The following is a 25,087-nucleotide window of genomic DNA, read 5'->3' as shown; positions in this document are numbered from 1 at the left end:
TAACAAAGGCAAGTCAGATCCTGGACTGCATCTACAGAAGCATTGCTAGCAGACATAGACACATGAGCATCTTACTCTACTCGGCGCTTGTCAGGCCACACCTGGAGTGTGGTGTTCAATTGTGGTAACCACAGTTCAAGAAAGATGCAGAGAGACTGGAGAGGGTCCAAGGGAGGTCCATAAGATGATCAAAGGGCTGAAGAACTTGCCCTATCAGGAAAGACTGAGAGAGTTTTGTCTTTTCTGTTTGGAGAAGTATCAGTTGACTTTTCAGTATTTCAGTACCTAAAGGGAGGCTACAAAGAGGACAGAGCCACGTGGAAAAGGCAAGTTTCAGTGGGTACAGTCTCACCGGGAGAGGTCTTATCTTTCTATCAGGAATACTTTTTTATGCAGTGAGAACAATCAGGCTGTTGAGCCTTCTCATGTAAACTATAGGAGTACCTAGAAAGGTTGGACCAGATGATCCTTGACGTCCCTTCCAACCTGGCATTCTATGATTCTATGATTTACTGGAGCAATGTCCCCAGGGATGTGGTAGTGTCTCCATTACAGGAGATTTTCAAGATGCGATTGGACAGTGTGCTAGATGACCTCATCTAGGCTCCCCTTCCAGGAGATCTTGAACTAAATGACCCTTTGATGTCCTTTCCAACCTATGATTTTATGATTATTTGCACAAATTGCTTTAAAAAATGCCTAGAACCTGTCTACCAGCAATAAGAAGATGCGTGTTTGCAGGCTCTAGACATAAGATTTGAAATGCTTGGTTTCATCTCTCAGACATCGATGTTTCAGCCCATCTCACTTCTGTGCTTAAGGTGCTGATCTCTGGTTCACCAGACAAAATATTGGAGGCAGTGGAAGTGGGGTCAGATGAATCTTCTGCAAGCCCCTTATCCTCAGCTACATTTCCATCAAAGGAAGAAAATGAACTTCAGTGTCTCTGGGAGTTGGCTGTTGTTGGGTGACACACCTTGTCATGAGGCAGGACAAAAACTGAGCCCTATAATTATTGCAGCCAGCCAGCAAGTGGTTGAAACTTGTTGCATCAGCAATCCTTTGTGCTGTCCAGGTTAAAACCTGGACACAGAAATCAGTTGAGTGCATGAACTGTTCACTTATCCTTTATTCCTCAGCTAGACAGACATGTTTACAGCTAATTTTGCTGTACAGCTTGTGATTCTGATATTTCTTGTACCATGGTATCATTTAGTGCTCCAGGCCTGGCCCCAAGCTTTTCTGTAAGAGGCTTCATATAGAGATGAATTTTGGGAGAAAAACATTTTGTCATCCAAAAAGGGCAGCTCAAAGAGATTAAAATAATTACAAATTCATGTTAAACTCATTAAATTGTTTTGGGTAATTTGAAAAATGATACTATGAAAATTCCTTATACATTATTTAAGGGGCGGGGGTGTTGGAAAACATCTCATTTTTAACTTTTGCAGCACTGTATTTAAAAGAAAAAAGCAGAACAAAAATACTCTCAGATTAAAAAAAAATAATAATTATGCTTTGTTTGACCCAAACTCACTTTTGTTGGTGCTCCTTTTTCTTTTGGTAGAAATCATAGTAACAAAAATCTTGGAATTGTCCCCTTTTTGAGGTTGTTTTTTGTCTTGTTTTGGTTTGGTTTTTTGGGGGGGTTGTTTTTTGTTGGGTATTTTTGTTTGTCTGTTTTTTGCTTGGTTTTGTTGGTTATTTTTTTGTTTTCTTTCTGAATTCTGAGGTTTATCCAGAAACGGAAACTTCATTTTTACACAATTCTGCTTCTACAGAAAACTGTAATAAAGACCTGGGCTACAACCCAAAGAGATAACACAGGAGGTCAAAGATTATGCACAAAGGAAGACAAAAGAAAAAAATGTGGGTACATTACAAATATGCATTGCATGGCTTTTCTACTGGGAAAACATCTTCCTGGTGTTTGTGTTCCTGAAGTACATTGAGTGTGTTGGTTTGATCCTCCTGGAGTAATGAGGAGGGGGGTAAGTAATCTAGAGATGGGTAAAGGCCAATAACTTCATTCATGCTGGTTGTCTGGGCTGGAAGCTTAAACTGAATATATCCATGCATCTGGATGAAGGTGAAAGAGGATGTGGAAAGCCAGAGCTTTTAAGCCCCAAAGAAACTTGTGCCCCTGAACTGTGGAGGTGGCAAGGATGTTGTGTAGCTACCCAAAGACGCTATCTCCTGTTTCCGTGGTTAGTCAGGCTGGCAGAGCATTAACCATTGCATTGCAGTGCTCTGATGAAGCTGCTGGAGGTGGTCAGGACTACCCAGGTTTAACAGGGTGCAAAGATGACAAGATCAGCAAGTGGGTATTGACCACCCCGATGACATAAATACCACATGCTCAACTGAATTCAAGAAAAGTAGATCTCAAAGGGCCAAATTCTACTCAACATCATCATAAAATCACCACTGTCACTGGCCTTGGTGCACTGTCATGACAAAGGGGAATCTGGCCCCACAGAAGATCTCTGAGCAGAAAAAGTGAGCATTGTCTCCTATTTGTCTAGCATGGGAGCCTGCTTTGCACTGTGCAAAATGCTCAGTGTCACAACTTTCAAGAGGGAGAAGGAAGGGGGAGAGAAGGGAAGAAGACGACCATGAATTCACCTTAGCATCAAGCTGTGCCTTTCCAAATGTCATCCACAAGATGAAAGGAACTGCAGGTCAGAATGAGAAATACAGAGGAATTAAAAACACAATTGCAAAGGGAGGGGGAAGGAAAATCTCCATTCATATTTGGGCAGCAAGAAGGAAACACAGCAATTTTGTTATAGCCTCAGAGGCAGGCAGCATTTACCATATGCTGTTACCTCCATTACACAAGAAGATAAAACCTGTAGAGTGCAGGTTGCACAGGCTGTGCAGTTTAGATGGTGGGGTCTCCTGACATGCACACGACTGTGTGCCAGGGTGTGCTAAAAATGGTCCAAACCTAAAAAAAAAAATCCAGTTTCTGTGTGCAAAAGCATGCATGCATGAATATTCCAGTGATAAGTGATAATACTGTTAGGATATTAGTGCCTGCATGTGATTAATAATCAGGGCAGAAAAGGTAGAGTAAAAACCAGTGTGCTTGCATCTAGACAACATTAATCAGCCCTGTAAAGCAGCCAGTGAGAGCAGAATCCTTAGAGGAAAAGCCTTTACTTGATACACATTAGACATTTTGTTTAAAGATTAAAGTTCTTCTCATGTTTAATCAGTTTCAGAGTGGGATGGAAAACAGGATTAATTACAGCTCCTTCCATCACTCTCCCATACCGTGGAGTCACAAATGTTATGTCTTTTTAGCAAAATGGCCGCCATCAGCAGCAGGCACAGGAAATGCTAATTGCAATTAAGGAGTTTATTTGGAATCAGAGAGCACAGTTTTAATCAGGATGAAAACGGAGCCTTGCTGTGTGAACCTTCAGAAAGTGGTTACTGAGCAGAATGGGCCTTTTTAAACCAGAGAGAGGGGTCTTTAAACTTCTGTAGTGAGTTTTCAGCTTGATTATCTCCTCAGTGGGGTACGGATTAAAGTCCTCTCTGGGCCAATTATTGTTATCATTTTGTATTTACGGAGCATTTACATGGCATGTCTGACTTAATGCTCTCTGGGGACTTTGTGAAGGGCAGGTTAATTCTTTTCTGGTCTTAAAATGAATTAATTAAGCCTTAAAGGGACTAAGGATCGTAGAATCATCAAATTATTTGGGTTGGAAGTGACCTTACAGATCATCTAGTTCCAACCCCCTTGTATAAACAGGAAAACCTCCCACTAGACCAGGTTACTCCAACCTGGCCTTGAAGGATGCCAGCTGACATGGTTCTGCAAGAAGGCAGAGAAGCACTGGTGGACTGTGCAGCAAAACCTCCCAGACTTCTACTTTGTAATTCACTATATCCATCCTGGAAAGGCATCATACAATCCGTGACCACCACCATCTTGAACTCAGTTGTAGGTCTTCATGAAAGGCTGAGGTAAACCCTCTCCTCATGGGTCAAAGGCATGCATGACTTTGAGAGCACTCCAGATAGCACAGGTACTTACCAGCTTGCAAGTAGAACTGTGTCCATTCAAATTCTGACTTGGGGAAAACAGAAACAGGTGGTTCTAGGTTCAGGACACTTCCATCCAAATCCTTGAAAAGGGCCTTTCTTGAGCCTTTGCATCTCTTTTCAGGGAAAATGGTGCCTTCAGAGGTCTGCACACTGACAGGCAGGAGGGGTAAAGTTATTATGAAGAAGACAACAAATTGACTACAGAATGAGTTTAGTATGTTCTTTCGATAACGTGTCTAATTTCTGGATCCCCAAAGTGTAGTGAGCTAAATCTCATGTTGAGGACATTCAGTGCTTTTAACTGAATTTTGACTAGAGGTTTAAGACAGCTTAAAGAAACTACCCTCCTGGCCATATCACTCCTATTACAAAACACTATAAGACACGATGACTTGTAATCCAGCAAAGTCCACAGAAACATCTACAGATTGCTATGTGGATATGCAGCAAGTATTGAAGAAAACTTCTAACTTCTTGGGGTCAGGTTGGAAAAACCCCATTATTGATATTTTGAATGCAGTAAACAGATGTAGGCAGAGTTGTACAGTAAGGGCAGAGAAACAAACTGGCCAATGTTTCAAATTAATACAGCTCAAAAGACATGGAGAACAAAGACAGCTCCTCTAATCCTGACAGCTAGTTCAGTTCTTGAACATCTCTCAGAAGATCCAGCATTTCACTGGGCTGGGTCTACCAGTGGGACAAGCAAACTACTTCATTGTCTTGCCATATTCCTGATGTTTCTATTTCTGCTCATGCTTTAAGGCAATGCTCACCTGCTCTTTGAAAAGGACATATCCATCAAGATATCCTTCCAGGATGCTGAAGCAGAGCAATGCAGCCACAGCCTGGACCAAGCTCAGCAGTTACAAAGGTGGATTAAATAAATGCATGCAGATAATGCATGAGGAGAACTGTGAGAGATGTAATCTCCCTCAGAGGTTTACTAGACCACTAAGAAATCATTCAGTAACAAACATGCATTCATCAAGTTTGAAAATCACCAGCTCTTGCAGTGGACTGTGTATTCAGCAGCTCACTAATAGCATAATATCATGGGATGGATACAAGACGGATACATAATGGGAGCTGACAGGCTGGACAGGTCTCAGAAATCTATGCACAAACTAACACCCAGAGCAAAAAAAAAAAAGCCAAAATATAGAATAAAATAAAAATTCTGGCAGAAGGCTGGAGGGGCTTTAAACATAGCAGGGTGGGACACCTCCAATTATTTTTGACTGGCAAGTGGAGTCCATGCTGCATTTTTTTGCTTCTTCAAGGCTTTCCTGACATAACCTCTGCATTATGTTCATTGATTGTAATAAATAAATAGTCATGTGGTTTCCATTGGATGTGGTATGTTTAAACTGCTGCAACCAGCAGTGACTTAAAGTTACAGATGAAGCTCTCCCCTCCCTCCTCCACACACTGATGATATTCTCTGGGCAGGAGCAGTTCTGGCAATCCTTTGACATCTCACAGCCTGCCTGGTACTGATCAACGTTTCTGATGTGGCCTCGCAGGCAAAAATCAAGCTCCACTTCCCCAACTTAAAATGACATTCTCTGTCTCAAGGTTTTTTGCTGGAGGTCCTGACATTTTCTGAAGCCTGAGGCTGAGAAGTCCGAGATGCTCAGGATGGAGTTTTAAGGAATGAGATATGTGAAGCTTGTTTTTCTATACAAATACCAGTAAAAGGGGAAATCCAAAAGGACTGGTCTGGAGATGCACTTTGATGGAATCTGAACCTCAAATTTTAAAAAATTGCACTAAGTTTGGGGTGGGGTTTTTTTGTTGTTTTTGTTTGTTTGTTTGCTTTTCTGGATCTGAGATATTCTGTGCATGTTTGTTTGATGTCGAAACTTGTTCATTTTTGCCAAACAGGAGCACTACACAAGCAGAGACAGAGACAAAGAATGGAGGAGCTCTGCAGCTAAACATCCAATCTAAACTAATTGGTTAAACTCTTGGTACAACAATAAAAAAAGATAACTGATCCAAACAGAGGTGAGGACAGTCACAAAACTGTAGGGTTTTTTGTTTGTTTGTTTGTTTGTTTGAACAGCTGTTGGAAAAGATAGTTCAAAATGAAGCATGTTACCTTGTTGGATAAAAGTAGAACTTGTCCTTATCATTGACATGTAACATCCTTGACGTCTCTGCAGTGATAAGAGGCATGATGCCTAAATGGTCAGGATTTGACATGATGCAGACATCCCTGTCTTCACTGTAGCAGCTCTTTGTAAAACCAGTAAAGGTGACTTCTGTCAGGGATCAAGGGAAGATCAAGTGAGCAAAAGTGGTTAAAGGAGTTCCAGAAATAGAGAGAGAAAGGCTCTATTCTGCGACATTTTTCATGTTAAATTGCCCCCATGTGTATATACATACACACATATACATATGCACAAATAATTTAAAAATCAGACTACTTGTTGTGGTCATAGATCTTTAGTTAGTTTTAGAATATTCTATAGTCAAGTTATATCTAAAAATGACACAAACCAAGGCATGCCCATTGGAAATGGAATATAAGGAAACAGTAAGAAAGAAACAAAACCAAGAAAGATGTATTAATTTTAATTTGAATCAATAAGAACAATTTGAATAACAACCTGCCTTGGATGGTTTATCCACTTTCTAGATGTTAATATAAGATGAGCTGGGTCTGGTGACACACTCTTGACTCTGGCACTGAGCTTTTGTGCAGCTACAAAATCCATGCTTTGCCACAAATTTCCTGTGAGACCCTGAGCAAGTCAATTTGCCTTTCTCTGTCTCCCTTATTCTTCAGTATAAAAGAGAATCCTGCATTTTCTTACAAAAGTAGGTGCCAGTGAGGAATAAAGACATGAAAAACTGTGAGGTATTTAGATCCTACCACAGCAACCAGCTATCTAGGTTCTGCTATATGCAAATACTATTCTGGGGACTGCAGAATTCATTTGAACCAAAGACAAGGGACACAAAACCTTTATCTCTCTTGTGCAATCCCTTGTAACAATAAAAGTCGTAGTGGTGCTGTTCACTTCTCAAACATGGTATCTTTATTTGGGTAGAGGTAACCTTAGATCAGAGACATTAATCAAGTGGAAAAACAAATAGCAAGAGAAGGCAGGCAAAAATATATATATTAGCATATGACATTATGACATAATTATACTGGAGTAGATTCAAGAAGTGAAAAATACCAAATAATATATTTTTCTATTGAACCTTATCAAACTAAAGAATAATTCTGTTATTAGTTCCACTGAGGCTCAGATTTTCCCACCATGCCCATTCCTGGCTGTGGAAGGCTGTGACTTGAATTGGAAAAATGTAATTAGTCAAGAAAAAGAAAGACAGAATAGTCTGGCCACTGAATGTGGAAGACCAACCTTTCAGCTTCATGAGTCCCAGGACTTTTGGACAATGCCCAGTTTTGTGCCATGGGTCATCTGGCCTTTGGCTGGGAACAGAGGTAAACGTAGGCCACAAAATCCCAACACGGCCTCTTAGAGGGTAGTATGGTGGTCGATCCTTGTCTGTTAGATCAGCTGAGTGAGGTTTGATCCTGTCTCTAATGCAGTCAAAAGTTGAGCTTGTTGCAACAATTATGGAGTTTCTAAGTTCTATGAATTGTTTCCCAGTGTGGCATTGTTTGGCATAGAGACAGTACACTACTGGCAAGAGACCCACAGTGTTGTCCACAAGCACCACATTGTCCATGATGACGCTGCTTCCAAGGTGGAACATGACACCGTAGTCATAATTCTTATAGGACAGAAAACCTGTGATTCTAGTGCAGGTCTGAAATCCATCTCCCTGGTACAGGTGGATACCATGGAGATTTGAATGGGCCACATTTTCACTGCAATCCTCTCCATCAAGCAAACACTCTTGGCCTCTGATGTGGAAGCCAATTCGCTCAGACCCTGCCACAGCATTGCTACAGAGGAAGACACCAATGACAAGGTTCACCTTGATGCCAGCAATCCAGTTTAATAGGCCCTCTGGCTGCCTGCTCAGAATAACAAGGTTCCTGATGAGAGAATGGTTTCGCCCTTCCAAATCAATACCAGGTCCAACTGTGTTGAACACCGTGTTATTATGTAACAAGATCCAGTTGCTCATGACTGCTTTAATGCCAACTCCACAGCTACCATTAATGCTGGATGACACCACTGAGGATCCTTGGGATATACTCCTGAATTCAATGGCAGAAAGCTGAGGAGGCCCGAAGTTAACAAATTCAACGTTTAAGAGTTGAAGAACACCTGAAATGAGATAACTTACAAAATTACTTAAGAACTGGTAAGCACCTGGACATCACAGGCAACCTGTGTCTGTGTATTGCCAGCAATGGGTATTTGTTCATAAATGTATAAAAAGTAAAAAACATCTAACCAAGAACAGCTCCTTTTAAAATACTTTCCATTATTCATGACATGTTTCTAGTGCTCATGTTTCATAGGTGTCACACACTCACTCTTTGCTTAGAACTGCGCAGAACATGTGAATCGACACATCTGTGTTAGAAAGTCCTTTCTTGGGCAGAACTGGTCTGGTCAATGAGACAGGTGAATCTCAACTACCTTCAAACACTGTCCCACTGGAGTCTGTAAAACGTCCCACCAGCATCCTCCCAGCACAAGCCACATCAGACTTGATCTGGACGTTCCGTGTTAGGAGTCCAACCTCAGCAGCCAAAGGTATACGTCTGCCATCTTCTGTGTCATGGGAATGCCCTGGGGAGTTTCAAGAAAGAAAATGTGATAAGTGTCTATCATACCTATAAACCAGTGCTTTGAGGGACATAAAGCCTGACAGCTTACACACAGCTTCTCTGCAGAATCTGCACTGACATTCAAGTGTGTTTTTCCTCCAGCACAATCTACATGCATCAACACAAAAGCAGAAAGGCCACCTGCCCATCAAATAGTCACCATGCGCTTATATTTTACCAACGTATTTCATTTTTAGAAAAAGAAGGTGCTAAACCTTTTCCCTCTGGTGTGTAGATGCCAAACCAATGAACAGATTCACACTTCATTTTTTCTGAGTTATATGTGCTGAAGTTATTCTTCAGTGCACTGCAGAGCTCATTGCCATGAATTCTCATTAGGATCAGACCACTGACAATGTTAAAAACCAACTTGCTACAGCATTTTAGTTGTGTGTGTTTTCTGAAACAAAGTCTTTCTAATTGAGACTTTTTAAGATAGTTTATGCAGGTGTCTAGCTTGGAATCAATCTCAGGGGCCTCTAGATATCTACAGATATAATTTAGTTGTCCAAGCTTGTTTTATGTACAATGGAGAGCAATGAACAATTCTCAAGTGCAATTTGTTATCTATTTTATACATCTTGATAAGGACATAGAGTGCATAATCAGTAAGTTTGCAGATGACACCAAGCTAGGTGGGAGTGTTGATCTGCGTGAGGATGGGGAGGCTCTACAGAGAGACTTGGATAGATTGGATTGTTGGGCTAATGTTAATGGTCTTGGCTTCTACAAGGCCAAGTGCCAGGTCCTGCACTTGGGCCACAACAACCCCAGGCAACGCTCCAGGCCTGGGGAAGTGTGGCTGGAAAGTGTCTGGCAGGAAAGGACCTGGGGGTTCTGGTTGACAAGTGGCTGATTATGAACCAGCAGTGTGCCCAGGTGGCCAAGAAAGCCAATGGCATCCTGGCTTGTATTAGAAATAGTGTGACCAGCAGAAGCAGAGGGGTGATTTTCCCCCTGTACTCAGCACTGGTGAGGCCACACCTGGAGTGTTGTGTCCAGTTTTGGGCACCTCAATTCAAGAGAGACATCGAGGTGCTGGAGCGAGTACAGAGGAGGGCAATGAAGCTGGTGAAGGGCCTAGAGAATCAATCTTATGAAGAACACTTGAAGGAGCTGGGAATGTTTAGTCTGGGGAAGAGGAGGCTGAGGGGAGACCTCATCAGTCTCTACAGCTGTCTGAAAGGTCATTGTAGAGAGGTTGGTGCTGGCCTCTTCTCACAGGTAATTAGTGACAGAACAAGAGGGAATGGCTTCAAGCTGCAACAAGGTAGATTTAGATTGGACATTAGGAATTTTTTTTCCCCAGAAAGAGTGGTTAGACACTGGAATAGGCTACCAGGGAGGTGGTTGACTCACCATCCCTGGATGTGTTTAAGAGTTGTTTGTATGTGGTGTTGGTGGATGTGGTTTAGGGGAGAACTTTGTAGAGTAGGGTTGATGGTTGGACTCGGTGATCCCAAGGGGCTTTTCCAAACTGAATAGCTCTATGATTCTATGGTTCTATGAGGGAATTCACATGGGGCAGCAGCACAGGGAAATGGGTCTTCTCTCAAGGAGCACAACGTGAGTCTGGGAGGCTGCCAAACACAGAAAATGCTGCTGCATATGGTGGCATTTTGTATACAATAGGTAAAGGTTAGATAACTCAAAAATAAACCTTTATAAGAAGATGTGGAAATGTCAGGCTGCCTGTCCTTGGGACGAGGCAGCAAAGAGTTGCAGGTTGTGCTGATTTGACTTTACCAAGGTCTGTAGTGACAGGACAACTTTAAAACATTCAATTTTAAATAGAAAGAGGGTAGGCTTAGATTGGACATAAGGAAGAAATCTTTTACAATAAGGGTGGTGAGACACTGGAACAGGTGCCTGTGGAAGTTGTGGATGTCCCACCCCTGGAAGTGTTCAAGGCCAGGTTGGATGGGGCTTGGAGCAACCTGGTCCAGTGAGAGGTGTCCCTGCCCATGCCAGATAGGGTTGCACTAGATGATCTTCAAAGGTCCCTTCCAACCCAAACCATTCTGTGACTCTGTGACTGTATTTTTCTGCTTTGATTATCAAGGGATCTGTGAGTGACCTGCTCATGTGTGAACATTTATCGTAGACTTCTGCATTTGCCAGGGTGCATCCCAGTATTTACTTAGCTCTTAATTCTTCTATCAGTCCTATATTTTTTTCAGTTATATCTAACAACTACTGCAGCACTCAGTGTATATGCAATCATTTAATCTCAGGATACTCTTACTGTATCCATATTAACTAAGAAAATAGGTTAAGAACTGTTCTCTGGCTCCAAGATTGACTTGAAGGTTTCTTCCTTCACTTGAAAAAAAAAAAGGGGGGGGGGGGCGTCTAGGTGTGGATAATTGCAGAACAGGGCTCAGTTCCTCAGTTCCAAGTGAAGCTTTGTTAACCAGTACAGCTATAGCCATTGAAAACAAACAATATTCCTTTTTAACCATTGTAACAACTTCTGTGCCTACTAGTTTGAATAAAGAATAAAGTTAAAAAGTATTTCTATGCAGAGGAAATATCATAGTTTTGGACCATCAGACTTTGACCTGTTAATAATTTTTTTTTTTTTCTAATTTTTGTTAAATAGATGGTAATAAATTTCCATCATAGGCTGAACTAAAATTAAATAGATTACCAACAGTGTATCTCTTTTTCCACTTAAATATGGTTTGCATATAATCTACACAGGAAACAGAGTTATATACAGATCCTATGCATATTTACATATGAGATTACAAACAAATTTGTCTTGTGCCATGGTGTTGATAACATTTTGCACTTGAAACTTCATTAATTATTTTGAAATTTGAAAAAGCATTATTTTAATGTTTCAGTTTTTGATACACCACAGAAATTGTGCAAATGGCCTAAAAAATCTGTTCATTTTGTGGGTTTTATCTCCTTTAAAATTTCAGTTACTTTCTTTCTCTGTTAACTAGTTCTATTTAAAACATGCAACCCCAGGAAGTTTTCCAAAAGTTTTCAGCACTGGATTTATTATATTCCCAGAAACTCACTTTAGAATCAGTTGTTCTGTCTGATTTTGAACATCACATTTCCAGTATCAAAACAGCAAGGAAAAAGCATATGGAGAAAGAAATGAAGATATTTCAGTAAAACAGATCTTGGTGAGATATGAAATGGAAAGTCAGTGCTTCAGAAGACTCTCTCAAACGGAAACAGATTCCTTACCAATATGCCTGTGCAGAAGTAGTTCATGAATTCTTATGTTATGACCATTGACTTCTTTAAGTGTAACTACTTCAGCTTGGTGGGCTTCATAGGAGGAAGAGCTGATCACAATGCTTCCACCATCATTCCAATCTACTTCCTCCTTCACAAGAATCCTGTAACGCCAAGATGTTGTTAATGTCATTACATTTATGAGAGTTATGCTCACAGATTTGAAAAGAAATGAACAACAGTTTTGCCTAGGCAGAGCTCAGAAAGCATCCACAGGCTATGCTCTAGGAGAAGCCCCTTTAGGGCTTTCTGCAAAAACAGATGTCTGAAGTATGTGGGAGGAAATTAATTCCAAAAAGACTATTTCACAGCATTGATTAACAAGGTATTCTGTTCCAGTACAGAGTTGCAAAGAACAAGTAAGTTGCCTACCAAAGACCTGTCAGACCATTTTTGTTGCCAGGAATATCCTACAGAGATGAAAGTCGGCTTTGGACTTAGACAACAAAATGTAGGTGTCCATGTATTGGGTTGTGTGTATGTGTGCACTTGGCATTTAAGATTCCACTATAGCTGATCAGCACAGTCAGTAGTGGGTGGAAGACAATTCTGTTCTCTCTGAATGGGGCACATAAAGAAGGATTTGGGCAAAATACCACCTTTCATTGCCAGGAGCAACGTTAGTTCCCAGATGTGTCCAAGGTATCTTAGGATAAGCGCTATAAATTTGCACCTGTCCATAAACCCCTGAAATAAACAACAACAGGTTTTCATAGGTTAAAAGAGAGACCTGAGAAGAATTGCACCAATAACTAAATACACAGCTATCTTTGTATTTATTAAAGCATGTTTCTATATTTTATGAAAAGTGTAAGAATAGCACACAGCCTCCAACTGAAATACAAAGTGAACTAGAAAAAAATCTTTAATAAAGTAAAATGACCTACACATGTAAATGCAAGAAAGAGGATTGTACCGTAGAAGTTTCATTAACTCTCTTTGGAATTGCAGACAAAGATATCTACATTTAAAAAAATCTGCTTAAGTAAACAAATTACATTTAACTCCAGGAACGAAAGATACAAAAAAATTACTCAGCTATTGCATATATTTCTGAACTGAGAAAAAAAATCAGAATTTTTTTCTGGAAAAGGAATGCAAAACCAGGGCAAAAAGAGAAAATATATAAACTTCTCATAGAGGTGACATGTTCCAATATTACAGTTGAAGCATTAAAAAAAATCTGATTTCCTGCATTGAAATGTTTGTTTCCATTTGCTGACATCATCTGAAATCTTTCAGTTTGACTCAGTTCAAAATTTGTTCTCCCTATTTAACAGTGACATATTGATTCAGAGGATTTTTGCTGCAAGTATTTCTTTAATGCATTTTAAAACATGTAAAACAGAAAAGTTAACTTCTTTCTTTAGCCATAATTATATGAGGACATGTAAAAGTTTATATAAACTATCTTTTGTCATCTATCTTTTATATGGGTCCAAATGCCTGGAAATACTTAAATTTATATATTTGAATCCATCCAGTAGTTCTCAGGTGTAATTCATCTCAAAGAAGTTAGACATTTGAAAACAGTGGTGTTTAAACTAATCATTCTAACCTGGAAACGTGAGGGCAGTTTGTTTCATCCTAAAAGAGACGAAAGATAACTGAGAGACCAAATACCCTTTGGCATTTTGCATTTCACTCCACTCAACAAGGTCATCTGATTAATACTGTCAACTTTGACAACTACCTTCTACAAATCTTAAATCTAGAACTGTCACCATTTGATCAAACTAGGACAAGAACCAAGAGAAACCCTTGTGTACGTGTGCGGGTCCTTTTAAGTCCTCTCTAGTTTCTCAGCTGAAGACCTCAGGATCTGACACCTAGTTGCTCACTTCTGCCAAATTTTGCCAAAACAAAATCTTCACAGAAAATCCCGGAACCGACCTGGTGAAAAGTAAACATTTTAGCTAAAAAAATGTGTGTACCTTTTTCAGATGTTTTCCTGTATGACATGGTAACAAGCTCGTTTTCTTAGCCTATTGCCTAAGGTTGGTTTCCTACAAAAAGGTGAACTCATGTTTCATACCAATACTCCCTGGGTGGACAGTTATTTCCTCCAGACGATCACAGTAAATCCCTTCAGAGGCACGAAGAAGGACCAGCAGCTTTAAATCCCTTTCTAGGGGATGTTGAAAAGAACCTGCAATAAAGGCAAAACAGCAACAACCCACCCTAAAGTTATCAATGGCTTTTCATTGCTGAATTAGGGGGGAACTGAGGTAAGTGATTCAAAATTTAAAGGTCTAAATGGCTGGACTAGCATTTCCTTCCTCAGCCCAGTTTTGCCTTTCTGCTCCTCTCCAGTTCCACCAGTTCCCAGGTGATCATGAGTTCCTCAGCCAGAATGATTCCAATGGTCCTTCAGACCAATGGAAAGATTCAGGGAAGACGTCCAAGGAGTTTTGGTGTGTGAGATGGTGCTTTTATCTTGTGGTGATCAGCCTGTACAGTAAACTGTATTCCAACTGTGACTTCATTTATTTCACCAAGGGTAGTTTACAGTTCCAGAAGAAAACAGCCCAGCACTAAACACATACTAAACAAGAAAAGTAGGGCAGTTTTTGCCCTGGAGAAATGTATGCGGTGTCCAGTAAAAGAGTTCAGCGTTCCTTTAAAATTAGAGATTAAATCAATTATGCAACAGAAAACTGCAACAGATGTAGAAGTAAAAAATATATACATATCTGTACAAAACTAGGTGGCCTGTCAGGTTCTTTTAATATTTAAAAATTACTTGTTTGGAAAAAAGAGACGATTTTGTATCCTGAAGAAACATTCCTGTTTAAGAGCATTTTTTAAATGAAATGAAATCAAGAAATAAATTCATTGTTCCCCACCAGTGTCTGGCTGATATCTGTGGATATTTAAATTTTCTGTACAGCTTTTAAATGGATAAAAGACAAACAGTACAAGACTTGCACGTTCTGTGTCTAATAACTCTTACACCATTGAGTTCATACCTTCTCTGTGGACATCTAAACCATATTTGACTTTCTTGTTTAAATTCTCATAACTGGTTTGACTGGGAGAAAACCAGGAATTGGGCAGCAACCAAATACTAGTTTCACAGAACAAAACGAGTCATAAGTGCTTTCACTGATGCACTAGGTTAAACAAATATCCACATCAAGCAGAAGAGTTATGTAGACATTTGTGTCTATTTTTGTATGCAGAGTGATTGTTTTCCTGCTTCACCCTCACAGCAAGTTGTGATTTGAAATACTCAGCCTGAACATACCTTTCCCCATCCTCAGGTCAACCTTACCCCCTGGGATAAAGTCATTAACTAGGCTGAAGACCAAAGAAAGGTTCAGCAAAAATGTTTGGAGACCTTTATATTAGTCTCACAATGTTACTCACAATTGCCATTTTCTAATCATGATGATGTACCCTTAAAGTGGGGGGATTATTATTAATTATCACTGTGAATTCCTGATGATGTTATTATTGGTGTTACTATTTTACTCCTAGCTACAAAGCATTTACTGTTTTTTCTACCTCTATCAGTTAAAAATGGCTATGTGATATATCCAATTCTCAGCTAAATTTTAAAACCACTTTTTAAGTACTCTTCCAGGCTTAACAATCACAAGCAAATGCTTGGAAATCTGGGTTCTAAAGGCCTGAGGTGGAAGCTATTACTTCTTTAACAGAATTAGGTCTACATTTAGCTAAAAATTGCGATTTTTAATCCTAAAAAGCATGACAATAGGTTAAGGAATATTACCTTTGTTAAAATAAATAAATAAATAAATAAATATAATCACAGTGAGAAACAAAGAAGTTATAATAAAATTATTCAAAATAGCTCATCACCATATTAAATTTTTAGAAAAGAAATAAATAAAATGGAAAGATAGCATTCACAGAAATGCTTCAGTGGCTGGAAACTGTAAATGGCATTTGACACAAAAGAACACAGGAGATATTTATTAATAGAAAAATTAGCCTTGTTTTAAGTATATTTAGAATAATCTTAGCACTTGCTTACTTCCAGTAATAGCTCCATGGCTTTAAATCAATAGATTTCAGTAACTTGAATGCAGGTGCTACAGAAGAGTTGGCCCAGAAGGCAGACTTTTCCCTAAGTTTGGAATCACCCACGAGGTCTCAGAGCACTTGAAGGAAGCTAATATTATGCCAATATTTGAAACAAAGATAAAAGTAAGAGCCCCAGGTAATTACAGGCCTGTCAACTTGACACTGATTCTAGGGGAAAAATAAATAAAAATGGTATGTCCAACTCTGAACGCAATTAATAAATCATTAAAGGTGGATGATATAATTAATGCCAATCAACCTAGTTTTATAGAAAAATGTCCTGTGAAACTTCCTTGTTATAATCTTCTAATGAGCTTACAGTTGATAAAGATAATAGCTTTGATATAATAATTGGCTTTTCCAAGGCACTTGACTTAATAGCACAAAACTTTCTGATTAACGAAGTAGACTGGGACAACATGAACATGGCACACATAAATTTACAGTAAGCAGACAAGCTGACACAAATGGGCAAAAACAAAATTAAAGTTAGTCTAGAAAACTAAGCAATAATTTGGAAGTGAAGAATTAAGAAGGGAAGTGAAGCATGTTCAAAATATAAGATGACAGGTCTTAGAAAGGTAATGCTCTCTCTGAAGGTATGGAGAGCAAAGGAAAACAAAGGGGAAAGCTTTGGCTTGCTCTAAATACAGCCCTACAGAATGGCTCATCAAGATGGAGCTATGGAAACAGCAGCTACGTCAGCTTATTCATCAGAAATAAGTGCTGGGTAAGTTTCATCACTGTATGAAGTAACTGACATATGAAATCATAGCTCCTGTAATAGTTTTGTTAAAGCTACCAAGTTGCCATAAGCACTGGAATAATAATCTCTGTAACACACGTGAAGGATCTGGGCTTTAAGTGCCTGTCTTTGATCTTTGGCCAGTGTTTCACCACCCTCACAGAATTCCTTCCTAAAACCTCTTCTCAGTCTCTCCTCTTTCAACTTCCAACCACGTCCTGTTGATAGTTGGTTGCTACATGCCCTTGTCAAAAGTCCCTCCCCAGCTTTCTGTAGCTCCTTCAAATACTGGAAGCTGCTCTAAGGTCTCCCTGGAGCCTTCTCTTCTCCAGGCTGAACAACCCCAACTCTCTCAGCCTGTCTCCAGAGCAGAGCTGCTCCAGCTCTCTGGTCATCTTTACAGCCTCCTCTGCTCTCACTCCACCAGCTCCAAGTTCTTCTTAAATATCTCAGGTATTTCTTAAGTGCAGACACAGGTCAATCAGTTAGTGCATAAGCAGCAACCATGCAACTTCCTTCAAGCTGGACTTTCTGCATTGGCACTGCACTGTTAGTTTGTGCCTTCACTCTCTGTCTGATGATAGATGTCACATCAAATGGCTGCACTGCAGGTATATAAACTTCTACAAGGGTCTAAAGCTGATGTCATTGCAGGGAATGTTGGCACCACAATGCATGCATGACTAATTTTAAAAAAAAACCACATATATGATAATCCTATGTATAAGAAACAACCTGTGCTGCTAATAGAGTCACCACTGATTACACACCTTCCGGAAGAAGTGTGAGGTCTAGCTGCCTGGATTGCAACACAGATCTGTTGGCACAATGGTTGCAGTTGGCTCATAATCCTTCATGAGTTCTAACCTCTGGAGATGATAAAACTTCAACATGTAAAAATAGGGAAAACAAGTGGGAGAACAAGTGTTTTTTCTACACAGATTTTCACGTATTCTAGACTGCATCCTGGATCTGCTTTGCTGTTGAGTTTCAAAAGCATTTTCCATTGTTTTCATATTTCAGTTTTATTCCAGATGTTTTTTCCTGACAATTTTTTGCTGTTGTGTGTTTTTTTTTTTTTCCATAGCAAACTCCATTCAATGCTTTCCTAGAACAGTGGGTGTTTCCTCCCTTGTAGACTTTCTGTTCTTTAGAAACAGCTGTTGTGCATAAGAGCAAGGGAATCTCAGAGATAAGATGCCCTCCCTTCCACTTGCAAATAGACTTTGTTAAGTATCTTGCTGTGACCATCTCCAGTATCAGCTCTGTGTTTCCTAAATTAAAAACTTCTTGGACTCTGCCTACCCAGTTATTTTGAAAACAGTGGTGTATTGTCACCAGAGAGTCTGAAGAGTTTTTATTCATGGTCAGTGCACAGCTGGATAGTGACCTAGTGTGGGTTCTCCTTCCTGAGCTGTTCCTTCAGGTGTTGAGACTACATTCTGCAAAGAAGCCTGTGAAAGCAGCTGAAAACACAGAAACATCATGTGGGTTACCTCTTACAAATGATGCTACCAAATAAACAGAAAAGATAAGAGACAGACACCTGTGGAGTAGGAACCAGCAGTCAGGAATGAGAGATGAATATCCAAGCAATAAGAAGTGAGACAAGACAAGTAGGATGGGATTCTGCTGCCTAAATATAGATGTCTAATGCTTCCTGACAGGCCTAGTGTGCTCCAAATCCACTATGTGAGGTTACCAGATACAAAAGAGGGATCAATGACAGAACAATGACTTTTTAAGCAGAAACTGGAGCCCTGGTGGGACACGTGAGGGTGCCCAAAGTAATACAAAATCCTTATAGCAACTGAACCATGTTTCCAGAGAGATTCATGCACCTATATCTAGCTTTCTTACCAGAGATGTTCCCATGTTCTCTGGCTGTCTGAGCTAACAAAATCAGACAATACAACATAGACTGTAATTTGCTCTAGATACTTGCATTGGCCATTCTCACCAGCTGCAGTGTCTTCACTGACTGTATTGACTAGATCTCTACTGAAACAGCCAGCTGTCATGCTGGCATCCACAGCTTATGCCTAGGTTTGGGTGTCTTAAGTATAATGAATCACATCCCTGCCTGAGGTGATACCATCAGTTAAAAAACAAAAAGTTGACTTGGAAAGGTTAAAGACCAAATAGTGGGAGGCTGAGAGGTGAGAGCATGAAGATGATGCAATGAGCTTTTCAAACCACTTTTTCTGTCATTAGAGATTAAAAATTGCCCTGAAGACATCCTCTGTATTCCATCTTCACGTAAGTGAATAGCTGTGCAGGGATGCTATGTGACTGCAACCTGGGACACAACCCACAGCTAAAGAAAATGGGACACGTAATAGAGGTACTGGAGAAGTTGGAAAAGGCATCCAGTTAATCAAACTCAGTTGTGCCCTAATTGTTATTATAAGGCTGAGCACTGATCATCACTAAAACATGGCTATTTACTTATGTAAATTCTGATCTCCCAACTATCACTTTATTTTCTCATCCCAAATTATTGTTTTAGTAAAATCAAGTATGTTCTTGTTGATGTTTCATAAACTCCAATTTTACACTGATTTCCCCCCACCACCACCTTTGTTATCTATTTTTCATGTCACTGAGTTCCTACATACTTATAGTCATATTTTACCATCTGACTTTTTTTTCTGCAGATAAAATGCCAAGAGCTCTGAAAGGCACCAAAGTCCAAGTAAGATTTGTTTCTAGAACTTATCATTATTCTCTAGCAGTTTAAGTAAAAAAAAAATACTCAGGTTCTACCAGAAAGAGTGGGTTTTTTTGGCTCAGGCCAGTGAATTATAAATAACAGGATGTGACCAAAGATTGCTGTGCTGAAAACAGGGCATGGACAAGTTACAGAAGAGGGAGAACCTGGGGATCTGACTCACGTGATGTCAACCCCAGATCCTGCTCAGGCAATGCCGAATGCTGATGTCCACATCTATTAAATCTGTTTACTAAACTGTCTCATTATCTACTTTGTGTCAGGATTTCTTTAGGGTGTGGTAGAATTGGACAGATGGGCTTCAAAACCTTCCTTCAGGCATGGAAGAGTCACGATTGGACAGATGGGCTCCAAGAAGTTACCTCTAGGCCTTGGACACATGGGAAGAGAAAGAGGAAGGAAAAAAGGCTTGTGCTCACAGTTTTACAAGCAAGCATCAGACAGTGTAAGGTGGGGGAAACTTGCAGAGCCTCTACCCACCTACCATCTCTCAGCTGAAAGTAGAGCAAGGATACCTCTCCAGAAGATGCTGGACTATGATTCAACAGCTGCAAATACCTGTTTTGCTTTTAATATCATTACTAGTCACAGAAGTGCTGGAGGGTACTTTGTGCAGCAAAGAAGTGCCTCAATGTTTTTCAGTAAGTGTTTTCAGCAACGAACAACATGCTTTTTCTTAAAACCAATATGAGACTACATTTAAACTAAAAAAGAGTATGAGTAAGAAATGACTGAGCCTATTTTAAGTGTATATATATATGTATTAACCTCCCAGATTAGGCTTATAAATCCCTTTTTCCAAAGAAAAACACAAGGCAGTGAAATAACTCTTTTGGCCAGTACTGTATTAACTAAACAGTCCCTTGAGATTAACAACAAACAAATATTGGAGCAGACTTTCTCAGGAGGTGATTACACAAACAAATTCTCTTTTTAAAGTTCATGAAACCAATCTTGAGAAAGGTCAAGCAGTGATCAACAATGTGATCCCAGCATCCTAAGGATTCCTGTAAGTAAATACAATGCCTGGCTTTAGGAACCTTAATATTTAAAGGGAATTATGTGAGTAATTACCTCTGTGTGGAAAAACACTGATCCTGTCCATTGCAAATAATGTGGATCAGCCCCAGTGACATTGGGGACCCTGAAATCACTAGAAGTAGGGGCAAGGTGGTACCTCCCTGAAGTCCTGGTGCTCATCTGTACAGAGGGATGAGAGGAAAAAATGTGCTGAATCCACCTGTGCCAGCTTCATGCCACAGCAGGATTTCCAGGCACTCTGGGGATTCTCCATGATTCTGCTGAAGCTGGCTTTGAGTACTTCTGTGTCACTTTAAAAAGGCCTTACTAATGCCCACAGAAACCAGGCACTGCCTGAACACTAAGGTAGATCCTGCCCTGGGGAATTACGGTCTCATAAAGCAAAGTAGGGAGGATTTTTACACATAACAGATAAAATCTCAGCCACGATGAAATCAGGAGTTTTGCCATTGACTTCAGTGGAGTGAGGGTAGCAGTATTTGCATCAAATGATCAGGTACTTAGATCCAGAGGATAAACATTGTGTTTAACAAGGATTCTGGGTATCCACATTGCATATATCCAGATAGCTATGTGATTTTAGGATGGCCAACACATTTATAGCAACATTATAAGTCTTTCTTCCCACTTCCTTTGTCTATCAAGAGTAGAAATAAACCCCAGGCAACCAGAAGACAAGCTGCTCACTTACCCACTTTTAGCATCCCCCCCACCACCACAATGCAGGCAGCACTCAGGACATTGCTGGAGTTGCTGGGGAATTCCAGGGTCCCCAGGACATAGAGACCTCTCAGAGGGGGAAGAGCCATGTCCACCAGGATGGTACGGTCTAAGAAACAAAGAAGAAAGTTGTTTAGAATGATGGCAGCCTACTAACACAACTTGCCAAAAAATGTGGCAATGGGGATGAAAAATGTTAGGTTTGCTTTATTTAGATTGTTTTGGCTTAAAATTATTGGAGAAGAGCTTGTGTGTTTATGCAGCATCCACAAGCAGAGCTTTACTGTCAGGCTTTGCTCTGTTTTCTGTATGAAAGCCCATCTCTTCCTCACCAACCAAGAAAAATCTTTGCTTACATCAACACAATCCACAGGAACCCAGATTTCTTCAATTCTGCATTCACAGGACTACTTGTTCCCTGCTAATAAATTACTTAGTAGTGATCAGGGGATGCATCATTCCCTCAGATCCTTAGGGACAAAACAAGGAGCATACTTTTACATTGCAGAACAGTGTAGGGAATGTCATTGACTGAGCACAATGACATCACTGCTGCCTTCAAAAGCTGCAAGTCTGCAGCCTGGGAACCTTTAAATGCCACTTAAGATTTCCAGGCAGGACAGGAGGAAGGATGAAAATGGTGTATCATTTACAGGCAGCCCACTACACATACGTGAATTCCACCCTCAGGGTCCATCTAATGCTCTTTGGTATCACTAGGAGCTTTTCAGTTGATTGCACTGGAAAACAGCTCAGGCCCTAAGATTGTGTCTTCCATCTCCTTTCATTATTGACAAGACTAACACTTTCCAGGTATAGTGCATCTCTGAGTCAGTCTATGGCCCTGGAAGAAGGAGAAGCAAGGTATTTCCTTAACAAAGGGTTCAATGATGTGATCTAATTGTCACTTTCATAGAAATAGCTTGCAGTAAACAAGAATCTTCAACATAATGACAGCTGCCAAATCCCACCCAGAGATCTGCTGTGATTTTCATTGATCTCATGTGCATTTATTGTGAGGCACAGATGTACAAGACAGGAGAGATTAAGGAACACACATTTTCCAAGAGTGGTGAGAATGAGTCACTTGAAACAGTTTTGGTGTGAAACATAGGAAGAGCTATGAAGCATCTCGTGAAGTGGATCAGCTGCTTCTACGTTTTGCTTCTGCCTTAAATTCATTAACAACTGCTTTGGATTAAGAGGCAAATGACCATGCAATAGGTAGCACAGGGAAAGTCCTTTCCATAAAACATGTAATTAAGGACTGTCTCAAACCATTTAGCACAAAAGCTTTAGAATCTTTTTGAGCCCTGTTTTCAGGAAACATAAGAAAAACCTACTCAAAGTACACTCAGAAGCAGACTGAAAAAAGTATGAGTAGGCTGTCATTAATAATAATGTTTTCTTGGGTTTTTTTACTCTGGTTTTGCAGCCCTGAAGTTTCACAGCTTCTAGGGAGAGGAAACTTCTGCATGGTCCAAGGTCATGGGTTTGCCTGCAGTTTGTCTGTCTCTTCTACATATTTGTTCCTATTTTATCCCTGTTACTCAATTATCCCACTTCTTCCTTTCCCATTTTTTTTCTTTCTCTCCAGACATCACCCTGAAAGCCCAAGAATTACGTTTTCAAGGACTACACCATGTACTGCAGCAACCCATGGTTACTCTGAACACTTCATTTCAAAAGATATTCCCTTCATACTTTGGTGAAGCATCTGTCAAGCATGCAAAATTTTCACAGCTTTCATATGCAGTAAGTCCCCACAGAGCAAGACCAATCTTTTTTTTTTCTTTTTTCTTTTTTTTTTTTTTTCTTTTTTTCCCCCCTTTAACTCATGCTGTTAGTACTTGAAACATTTTTACAGGCATGAAAAAACTCCTGTCTATAATCTCTTTACAGGACAGGTATAGTCCTATGCCCTGCAGAGCTGAGAAAGGAAGGCACAGTATGTGAGGATATGAAAGAGAGAAGAGAAGAGAATAAGGGGAAGATGTTGTTAAAATGGTATCTCTCGGACAGAAGGAGAATCTAGTTTGTGAAATCACAGCTCAAGAATGTGGCAAAAAGCTGCAGTTGACAAAGGCCATAAGTATATTCACCAAACACAGACTGAAACATTTTTACAAGGAAAAGAAGAAGTGCTCCTAGGCATACCATTTATATGTCAAGTTCCAGTCTAGAACAGATATTTTTGCTGACTTGCACATCTTTCTAAAAAAAGATTTTCTAAAGGAAATGCTGACTGCTCTGTAACTACAGCATCATGTATGTGAGCCTTGAAACAGGAGTGCAAAATTCCCCCACTCAGAGACGTCTCTGCAAACCTATAGCTTCCTCAGTTTAAAAGAACATTCTGGGGTGTGTGATGCTTGGGGTTTGAAGTCCTCAGAGGGTGAAATGTTGCTCTGTAGAAAAGAAAGAAAATTCCTTTGAGGAAAAAAAGTCCTTCCACACTCAAGAAGACAAGCAAACAGATTCAAAGCAGACTTCCTTGCATGGTCTTTACATGATACACTCATTTATGTAGTGGAGGGATTTGATGATGAAGGGGTGAAAACTATAAACTTTAGGTCACTGAGTTCAGGAGAGTTACCCTCAGAGAAAGACAAACCAGAGTTGTTTTTCTCCCATTAAGACATAAATATAACAGCAAAAAAACACTTCCAGCAAACCATAGTTCAAGCCTGAAAACAGAGCTATGCTTCGTTATACATATGCTTTCTTCAGACAAAAGCTCACAGGTATGCCACTGCCTTAATGTTCAGATGTATAATACTGAGAAGTTGCTAATGACTCCAGCAGTGACACAAAATGCCTTTGATCAGCTGCATTGCTATATAAAACACCATAGCATGCCATTGAATGGAAATCAGGCACAACAGAAGAGCTATTATATGAGATACAGTACTCGAGCATTCATCTCTTCAAACAGCAGAAGTTCAAAGAAAATCAAAATCAGAAAATGAATAACAGAGTGAATTCCATCCCTGGAGAAAAAAAAAAAATAAAAAAAATAAAAAAAAGAGAGAGAGAAATTGCCAGAGGATACATGATATCATATCAATACCCTTCAAAACAGCATTCCATTGCCTGGAATTATAACACATTCTCCTTCCACCCAGAGCTTGCTGCATCAGGAGTGTGTCACACTGAAAGCCATAAACCAAAGCCCTGAAAATCCGAGGGCTTGCGAAGCTAATACCACTGCTGGCCACCAGAATGGCATGACTAAACTCAACCAGCTTGTTTTTCAAGGTGGTGGGACTGCTGAAGCCTGATACATGCTAGAGATCCTTGTGGGATGGCTGTGGCTCTGGAGGATGAACCTCCAGAGATAAAAGAACAAGTTGCTGCAGCTTCAGCTAAACATTTCCAGCTGGGGCCGGAAGAGAATTATATCCATTAGGGAGCCAGACACTAAGGGGACTTGTAACACACCAACATTAAAAGTCACTTTAACAGGAAGGACCCGCCCCTGCTCCAAGTGAAATTAATCCTTGTGCAAAGAAAGGTATGAACTCCTGAAGTCTCACCAAGTATTTCAAAACAGGGCAAAGATATGGAATAACTTAGTCCACAACCCCAATTTCTAAGCCCTCCAAAAAGCACTTTCAGAAATATGAAGCAGACAACAAGCAGCAACACAAAAATCTGCTTTTCAATATGAACATTTAGTTATAGAGGTGTTTTCTAGCTTTTCAAACTTTCC

At 40.0% G+C, this 25,087-nt stretch overlaps 1 protein-coding gene across 1 annotated transcript in view; it reads right to left on the bottom strand.

Moving 5' to 3' along the window:
* Positions 1–25,087, bottom strand: part of PKHD1 (PKHD1 ciliary IPT domain containing fibrocystin/polyductin) — a 250,597-nt gene that overhangs the window by 63,558 nt on the left and 161,952 nt on the right. The window contains exons 51-58 of the mRNA XM_051615066.1: positions 21,347–21,484; positions 14,124–14,237; positions 12,688–12,775; positions 12,038–12,192; positions 8,640–8,792; positions 7,443–8,321; positions 6,167–6,329; positions 4,052–4,212 (exon numbers count right to left, since the gene is read on the bottom strand). Of these exons, the coding sequence (XP_051471026.1) occupies positions 4,052–4,212; positions 6,167–6,329; positions 7,443–8,321; positions 8,640–8,792; positions 12,038–12,192; positions 12,688–12,775; positions 14,124–14,237; positions 21,347–21,484 (1,851 nt within the window). The remainder of the gene's footprint in view (positions 1–4,051; positions 4,213–6,166; positions 6,330–7,442; positions 8,322–8,639; positions 8,793–12,037; positions 12,193–12,687; positions 12,776–14,123; positions 14,238–21,346; positions 21,485–25,087) is intronic.

Source organism: Apus apus, chromosome 3, assembly GCF_020740795.1.
Source record: "Apus apus isolate bApuApu2 chromosome 3, bApuApu2.pri.cur, whole genome shotgun sequence".
Lineage (NCBI taxonomy): Eukaryota > Metazoa > Chordata > Aves > Apodiformes > Apodidae > Apus > Apus apus.
This window is presented reverse-complemented; position numbering and strand designations above follow the sequence as displayed.